At 43.4% G+C, this 9450-nt stretch overlaps 1 protein-coding gene across 1 annotated transcript in view; it reads right to left on the minus strand.

The window, feature by feature from the left end:
• Window positions 1-617: 617 nt before the first annotated feature.
• LOC103252058 (chemokine-like factor) overlaps window positions 618-9450 on the minus strand; it is a 28395-nt gene continuing 19562 nt past the window's right edge. The window contains exons 3-4 of the mRNA XM_021708899.1: window positions 2641-2739; window positions 618-702 (exon numbers count right to left, since the gene is read on the minus strand). Of these exons, the coding sequence (XP_021564574.1) occupies window positions 697-702; window positions 2641-2739 (105 nt within the window). The 3' untranslated portion in view covers window positions 618-696. The remainder of the gene's footprint in view (window positions 703-2640; window positions 2740-9450) is intronic.

Raw genomic sequence — 9450 nt, forward strand, 5'->3', positions numbered from 1 at the left:
CCCCCCCCGCAGGAGCCCCACCTCAGCTCCCAACGCGCTGGTCCCACTTCTGGGTAGAAGTCTCCTCCCGGTGCTACGGAGGCTTCGCAAGGTGGCTCCCGGTCTGTAGCCGCAGCTCCCTTCTTCAGGTCGGGTTGGCTGGAACCCCGGGGTCGCGGCCCCTCGCCACCGCCTCCAGAGGCGGAGCGGTCTGAGCTCCCTGGGCCCAGCGCCACGCGCAGGCGAGCGTAACGCGACTTTCACACCAGGCAATGAGAGGAAGCAGAGAGCGTGTTCCCGACTTAGCAGCCCTGATTTTATGGTCACATGTAGGCCACAATGGGTGACAGCGTGCGAGCTCAGGGTGGGCTTGGAGGGAGCGGTTAGACACCGACACGTGCATCCGCTAGGGTGCCGGGCGGGCTTCAGCGCGGACATCAGCAGGCGCCGGGGTGGGTTTCTGGACTGGCGCCTGGACAGGATTCCGGGCAGGCTTCGGGACGGGTTTCTGGGCAGACGCCGCAACGCGTTTCTGGGCAGGCGCCGCAACGCGTTTCTGGACAGGCGCCGGAACCGGTTTCTGGTCGGGCGCCGGGATGGGTTTCTGGACCGGGCCCCCGATGCTGGAGCGCTTGGTTTCAAATTTGATTCCTAGGACTCTTTTCACGTTATTCCTCATCTTCTTGGTGACCACAAATGCATCGATGCAGCACACGATTACCGCTGTGAGACACAGGGACTGTCAGATACAAGACCATATGCAGGAAGGAAAGTGAGGTTATTTTGCAGCTCAGCAGCAACCTCTCCAACCTGTCCGGGTTCAGGCAGGCAATGCAGGTGGCTTCCTGTTCCCCCCGACCCTCCACTGCCCTCTTGGTGTCTGCCTAGCTGGCTGCTGCAGGCCCTTTCCCAGAAAAAAGGAATTTGGAAAGGGTGGGTTTTGTTGCCAGTAGTGGTCTCGCCTGATGCCTGAGGTTTCAGGAAAGGACCAGGGAAGGGGACCTGCCTTAGAACCCTCCAGGTATGGGTAGGGTCCTGAGAAAGGTTTCTCCGTGGAAGGAACTCTTGGGCTATTTGAAATGGGCAGGAAGGAGTTCCCAAGGGGTGGAGGAGAACTCCAGGCAATGGATTAGGGTCTCCACGGAATCTAGTGTGACCAGGACCTCTGGGGTGGCTGAGAGAGGGGACAGAGTTGACGCTGAGAAGGTGCAGGATCTGGGACTCTCTCAAGAGAAGAGGTCAGGTGTGAGATTCCAAAAACCCCACTTGCAGTGCCCATGAGGTGAATGGAAAGTGAACCAGGCTGGAGGCAGGGAGACCAGTCTGGGGTGGGGGTGAGCTGCTGCCATCCAGGTAAGAAGCGATGGAATCCTGGAGTGGGAACCCCTGGCAGTAGAAGGCTTGACTGCTGAGTTAGCAGGTGGGGACCAGGGACCCTTGGCAGCAGATATTCCCTGGTGCTCCGGGGCTCTTGACAATCTTGGATGTTTCTCTTAATGGTCACTTAATTCCTGTGTGCTTAATGAAGTCTTCCAAGGTAAGTCATGCCCCAGCTAATCTGTGAGCTTCCCCCAGGTGAAGGGGATCTGTCCTCAGCACTGAGCTCAGGTCTGGCACAGTCCAATGGGAATGACAAATATTTACTGATTATGTAATGAATTCAAAGAATGTAAGCTATTTTTTTCCCCTCCTGGATGAATTCCTGTCCCCGTGGCTTAACGTCTTGAACCAAAATCCTACCTCCCCACTCCCCCCATCTTCCAAGCATTTGATCTGCCATTCTTGTGTTCTTCCATATGATGAGGGTTTGAGTCTCAGTTTGTCCTAGGCTTGTGACCCAGAGCAAGGTAAGTTAACCTCAGTTCCTATATCTGTAAAAATGAGAATTGTAAAGATCAAGTCAGAATGTGCCTAGCCTAATGTGAGGTACATACTAGATACTTCAACATGTGACAGGTTTCTCTCTTCCTTCCTGAATTGGCTGGGCTACTCACTTTTGACAATGCACTTTTCCCCTCTGCAACCTCTCTTTTCATCTGTCTTTAAAATACAGTTCTCAGCCGGGTTCGGTGGCTCACCCTGTAATCCCACACTTTGGGAGGCTGAGGTGAGTGGATTGCCTGAGCCCGCGGGTTCGAGACCCACCTGGGCAACTTGGCGAGACCTTATCTCTACAATAAATCAAAAAATTAGCCGGGCATGGTAGCGCGTGCCTGTAGTTCCAGTTACTTGGAAGGCTGAGGCGGAAGGATCGCTGGAGCCCAGCAGGTCGAGGCTGTGGTGGTCGGGAGCGGCCACTGCACTCCAGTCTGGGCAAGAGAGTGAGACTCTAACTCAAAAAAAATAAAAAATAAAAATACAGTCCTCTAGAACAGAATATCAGAGTCCTATTTATAGACAAAACATCTTGTTTAACATTTTAAAAACAGTATGTACAATTCTCAAAAGGGGTTCAGCAGACTTTTGAGAATGTACATTACAATTGGATTTTCAAGAGCTTAGAGTTTGTGCAACTTCACATGATCTGAAGAAGTCAGTACAAGAAGGAGATGGGTGGCAGTGAGGATTCTGTTTGGTTAATGGCATAATGATGGTCTTTCAGTTTTCCTTTTCAGTCTTGGCAAAGTAATCTTAAATGAAGTCATGAAGGGCTCTACTTACCCCTCCAACATAGAATAAATGCCTTCTTTTCTTTTCTTGCATTGTCAAGATGGCAACTACTAAAAGGAACACAGATGTAATGATACTGTTGATAAGATCCTGTAATACAGAATTGAAAATTATCAACTTTACATGAAAATATAATTTCATAAGATATTTAGATTGGGCAATTAGTCATCTAAGGATGGATGCCTTTTAAAAACTTTCCCTTTGATTAAGAGGAATCCTCAGAGGTATAATTCTTACATCTTCCAGAGACATGAGTTTATGTGATTTTACGGTCCTGGATAGGACTGCAGAAAAGGGTTTATTTTCATTAAAGAATACCATTAGAAAAAAAAAAAAAGCTGCCAACTTTTCCATCAGGTTTTTCTTAAAGGGCATAGGAAAGTGAACATGAAAAAAATTTAGTGGTCTAAGAGCCTAGCCCAAATTGTCCCTCTATAAGTAAGATGTTTAAAAGTCTGGTATTTTAATTAATGTAAATTCTGCCTTCTATTCCATAACACATTTGTTTTGATATATAAATACAATTTTAGATTAGATTAGTACTTTAATTACTGATTTAATTCTAATCTCAAATCGGCAGGTGAAACCAATGCTCTGGGAATTGGGTCACATTTATTCTATTAGATCACATGTCCCAAGAACACACAAACTCATCTGAGGAGCAGGCCTGATATTCTGGAGTGAATGGCTGGGCTGTTGACTTTTGTTCTTTCCTGAGACATAGCCAGAATTGAGTCTGCCCTGACATCGGCAGGCTCATTGTTCCTTTCTTCTGGATTTCAACTGGATATCAGTAGTGAACTTTTTAACTGCTAACCCAACTTGCTTCCTTGTGGGCTGAAATAAAGGGTGAGGATAAGTGAGTGGGAGCCAGACAGAGGCCAGGCTTCCATAGCAGAGCAATAATGGCACCATGTATGGGGAGGGGCAAGAATCTAGGGTGATATAACTATGATATGGGCCAGATAACATACTTTGAAAATTTTAAGTCTCTTAAACATTTATTTATTTATTTAGTGAAGACAGGGTCTCCCTATGTTGCCTAGACTGGTCTTGAACTCCTGGCTGCAAACAATTCTGCCTTGGCTTCCTAATTTTAAGTCTTTAAGTCTTAATGGTTTGGCGTGGTAGTGGCAGCCTATCTGGTGCACAACTGAGGAGCACTACCATCCAGCATATGGAATCATAATGGCTCTAACAGAGCTCTTTAATGTGTCAGGTGTTTCCCGGTCATTATCTCTAGCCCTCACAAAGCAGCCTCCAAAGTCGGTATTGTCATGATCCTTATTTTATAGAGGACATAGTGGAAGCTTAGAGGGGTTTATTAAGCTGCCTAAGACTGAATAAATGCTAAGGAGTGGAATGAGAACTCAACTCACTATTGCCTGCCATCAGAGACACCCAAATAAGGAGAAAATGAACTATTCTCCTAGGCTAGAAGCTCAGCCTCCAATCCATCTCTGGCATTTTCTGTGGAATAGCTCTGGAGGGTCAAAATGGCATGATACAAATAAGTTGAGGGTGTTTTTGTTGATGAACTTTTTGGCCTGCCAATTCCAGATGTGTGACCTGAGGCATGCTTTATTATCCCTTTGCCAACTTGCTAATTTTTAATATGGGGATAATACTTGGGATTCATTGGGTTGATCTAAGCAGAATGAATCTGAAAGCATCTAATGATGCCCTTGGCATCTAGTAGGTAGTAGGAGTATATAAAAATGTAGACTCACAATATCTGCCCTCAAAATGTGCAGAAGTAGTAATCCTGTAAACTCTAGGTGTTTTTCTTGTAGAGTTTGTTAAGCAAGGAGCCTATTGTGGAATGTAACTTGCCCCTTGGGAAGACACTAATGCCTACTGTTTTGGCGCCTGGAACAGGGCCATGTAGCAGGGCTTCTGAGGGTTAGATGTTAAGTCCTAGCTGGGTTCTTCAGGTTGAGTGAGAGGTCTGCCCACAGTGGGCAGGCCTGACTGAAGAAGGTACAGTTGCTCGCAGCTCTGCAGGAAGCTTAGTACCTGAGCGTTGTGCAAATCAAGATATTCAAAGATGTGAACAAAGACTCTTACAACTGAGAAGCAGAGTATAAGTTTTCAAAAATAAAAAGGTAACCAGCTGTGATTCTAGATCATTGAGAATTTGAGTGAAAGTACATTAATAATGATAACAATTATAAACCAATTACTGACTAGGCCCAGGCTAGTTTTTGACTCCCTGTCATAATTTTATCTCCTTTTTGGACTACTGGGTGTTATAGCTTACTCTGGTCCTTACTTACAAATAAGTGCTCTCTGAACTGTCCCTTGCAGGTGAAGTTTGCCTTATACCCAACATTTCTATTGTAGCTCACATTTATTGAGCACTTACTATGTGTCTTGCACTGTGCCAAGGTGTTAATATGTGATCTCATTTGATTCTCACAATGCTCATTATCTCCAATTTACAAATGGGTAAGCAACTTGTCCAGGATTGCTCAGCCAGTAAGTACATAGCTATGATCCTTAGCAGTCTGATGTGAATGCCCAAGGACCATCTTCACGACCAGACCTCCTCTTTTTTGCCTTAGACACAGACCCTCTTATTCACTTCCTCTGTATAGAGAGAGATATCCCTGTTTGCAGCTGAGCCTAGCCATGTGCAGTAGACCCTGCCCTTTCCTCCTAAATGTCATCCTTTCATTATCTTTTTCTTTCCCCCTGGACTAAATACCCTATTGACTCAAGTAGTCTCCTCTGACTAAAATGAGAAATGTGTTTGTTACTTGACAGTAATTTTCCATAAAGCCCCTAAAACTATTCTTAACACTCATTTATACAAAACGGTATAGAATTATAACTGGGGAAGAAAAAGATGCCTTAATGGTGAATGTTTATTATTAGGAAACACTGAATATTCGAAAATTTGTTTCACAAAATGTAGTATATGTAATTGGAATTTATAAACAATGAACATTATATAGCATTCAACTAATTGCAACTTTCATTGGTGCCTGGAGTTCTCTAAACACATGATAAAACCTGACCAGAAATCACCAGAATTATTGTTTTTCATTAACCTTGTTTGCAGGGGACATTTTAAAGTCGATACCTGTTACTTATAAATGTAAAGACATTGCTGGTAGTTTTGAAATCATCACTTCTATAGTTTAAAATATGTTTTTATATTCTTTTTAGAAAATTGTTTTTAGTTTAAAATGTTTGTTATATTCTTTTAACAAGAATATGTTTAAAATATGTTTGCTATAGTCTTCTTGGAAAATTGTTTTTTATTGGCAAAAAAAATCCTTGACCAGAACTCAAGTTTCTCCGACCATGATGAATTTTATATATATATTTGCAATGTAGAAGTGTTTAAAATATGGGTTATTCAGAAGACAATAATTTTAATTCATACTCTCTTGAGTATTGGTAGATAACACTAGACTAGGGTGGATAAAGTTAATAAACCACCCTAGTGTGTGAAGATAGTGTGTGGAGAGGGGAAAATTGTCCTCTTGCTAGCTTGGATGCAGTCATGCTAATTAAAAACAAAAAAAGAAGGGCTTACATTTAAAAATTTTAGATTAGCACTTTTTTTTTTACTGATTTAATTCTACTTGCAAATCTATAGGCAGAACTAATGCTCTGGAGGTTGGGTCATATTTATTCTGAGTTCACATGAGTTCACATGTCCTGAGAATGCATGAACCCATCTGAGGAGCAGACCATGTAGACCCAGCATAGGCTAGGGGTTGAGGACTGGACCCGCACCCTCCTCATGGTGTCAAGGTTCCTGGATAGCTGCAACTCAGAGATTATGGTCCCAAGCCCAGACTCCGTTATCTGTCCAGAGAAGGAGGCCTTGACAAAATATGGTCCCAGAGCCCACAGATCTTAGCAGGTCACCTGTATTTGAGGCCAGCACTCTTTGAGGCTTCCCTGCTGAGGGTCTGAAGTTTGATGTATCAGACTTTCTGTCGCCCTGCTGGGGACCTTTACCCTCACCCTTTTGTTACACAGGAATTGGAACAAGGAAATAAGGAACTCTATTCTTATATAAACCTTTAAGATAGAAATCACCACTTCAAGTCAGTATTCCTTACCCTAATCCTATACCTCCTAAAAACAAAACTTCCTTGCCTGAAAAGAAGGGCTGAAAGGAAGTGGCAGCCATGTATGTTGGACACCTCTAGTCTGTGGGGAGGTCCTTGAGCCTGTGTAGAAACCAAAACAGTTCCAGTGTGAAATAAGTTGTGTGTTATGTAGTCTCCTGAACTGACCTTGCAATAAGTGACTCCTGCATCTTGATTCCAACACATCTTTTAAGTCCACCTATCCTCTGAAGTGCTAAGTTATCACCTCCTAGCACCAACACCTTTAATAAGCTAGCACATTTCCTGCAAAGCCTCCCTATTACCACCCAGTGGTAGCTACTTCCTTCTCTGAGAAATTATGTATGTACACATCCTTCTCTCATGAGATCTGAAAGGGCAGATTAGAAAGGAAGGGACTGGATAGAAGAGAATACAATTTGGGTCTTGCTTTGACAGATATTTTTCAAAAACTTCCAAGTCAGTTAGACCACTCACCATCTGACTAACTGTGTATGGTTGCTGGTATGTGCATTGCTAGTTAGCTGAGCATCAGAATGACTGGGTAACCACCTTGGCTAGACAGTTTCCCCAATATAAAGCTCCTGGGAGCTCAGCAGACATATCCTGTGCTGTGTTAGACCTGGCCCATGCTCTGGAGGACAGCATCAAGAAAAAGGCAGGGACTCCGAATCACATTCTGGGTTTTCACAGTCATCCAAAGAAAAGAGGATACACCCACTTAAGACAGACACAGCAAAGGGCCAGGTTTTACTGTAGTTGACTAGAGGCCTGTAATTCTACAAAAGCTGGCCTGTGCTTCCTGTGACCATTGAGGACTGGTCCTCTCATAGGACACTCATGGCTCATGCTCAGGAAACCCTAGTTCTTGCCTCTGTCTGGGATACTTCTTGGACATTATCCCTGGACCCACCGCAAAGTATGATGTCTCATGGCCCTCTCTAGCCCTCCAAAGTTATGGCAATGGACCCAGCCTACAAGAGTTCTTTTCTCAGAGGCCTTGACCTTCCTGACCACAGATGATGGTGATGTAGAGCCCTCAGTTACCCACCCCAAGGCCCTGTGCACACACACTAGGATAATCAATGCACATCTGGCTCTACATTTTAACAAGACCATAAGGAAACAGGAGAATATCCAGAGATAAAATTTACAGTGTCTTAGGACATAAAGATGTAGTCTCACTGACTTCCTTACCTTAGAGAAGGATAGATATAGAGAAACCTTTGCAAGACATTAGGTTATAAAGTTTAGAAAGAGTCTAGGTTTTGGAGTCAGGGAGACCTGGGCTCAAATCTGAGTTTTAATGCACTTGCATATGACTATGGACAAATTAATCTCTTTAATATAATGTTTTCATCTGTTAATGAGGGGTGAGAGATAACTATAACCTCACTGGATTGTTGTGAGGATTAAATAAGGCAATACATGAAAAGTATCTGGCACATGGTATGTGCTCAAAAACAGTTACTTTACCTTCCCTTCTTGAAAACTTCCATGGACAGAGATTTTAGTTTCCCCTCAGAAACCTCTCCATGGGTATAGCTCTCCATAACTAAGAGGATCTTCCATAGGTCCCATTAAAGTTGCTCATATTTTGCTTTGTCTGCTTCCTGTTGCTCGGCACTCTGTGGGACAGAGAGAGCTCAGCAGCCTTTTTCAGAAAATTCCTCACACATTTGAAGAAAATATTTGACTTTTAGTCTAAAAACAACCAATCTTACCTTAAAGTTAGAAAAATGTTCTATAAGGAAGTTGAATGTGGAAGAGGCCTGAGTTACAGTGCAAGATAAAATGGCAAAAACCACCCAATCACCTTAGGGGCCCTATGGGTTGTTTTTCTTTTTTGGACATCTTGTATTGAATGTTTACTTTGTGCCAAGTACTGTGCTATTGGCTTCATACGCATTAAAATGTTTTAGGAACCCTGTGAGATAGCTATCATCATCACACTTTTCCTTCTCTGCATTTCTTAGATGAGGAAACTGAGGCTAAAAGTCACAGTTGGCAAGGTGGCAGAACCAGGGAATGAGCCTATGTCTGCCTCTGAACAAAACAGGGCTAAAAGTGGGTATGCTGGCCATCCTGAAGACAGAATGATCCACAGAATCTTTCTGGATATTAGGCTAGTTTCCTCCCTGGGACCAGAGCAACACCCTGTCACAACTCAGCTATGTCCTTGTCTAGAGAGGAAGCCCTGTTTTCACTTGAAGAAAGCCCTTATTCTGGGGCTGAGGGCAAAGCTTGTATTTGAATTATGAAAATGAACACTTACAAGTAAGGGCCAATGTAAAAAAGTCAGCAAGTGGTGAAGGGTAAACATATATACTAGAATAAACACAAGGACGATGCAGATTTCCAGAACTGTAATTGCTATATATGCGTCATCGGCTTGGGCGATAAAGAAACAAGTTAATGCTCCTATGATAAGACTCTGAAACAAAAGAAACAGGATTTGTTTTAATACACGTGGCTATTTAAAAAACCCCCATAAATTGTCAGAATGTAAATTTGATTATATAGCAGTGCAGGGACCTATACTATTTTGCACATACATTAAAAATTTTTTTTTTCATTAAAAAAATGAAATAAGCCAGGCTCAGTGGCTCAGCCTGTAATCCCACGCTTTGGGAGGTGAGGTGAGTGGATTGTTTGAGCCCACGGGTTTGAGATCCGCCTGAGCAACTTGGCGAGACCTCATCTCTACAATAAA

Source organism: Carlito syrichta, unplaced genomic scaffold, assembly GCF_000164805.1.
Source record: "Carlito syrichta isolate Samal-C Ts95f unplaced genomic scaffold, Tarsius_syrichta-2.0.1 Scaffold153566, whole genome shotgun sequence".
Lineage (NCBI taxonomy): Eukaryota > Metazoa > Chordata > Mammalia > Primates > Tarsiidae > Carlito > Carlito syrichta.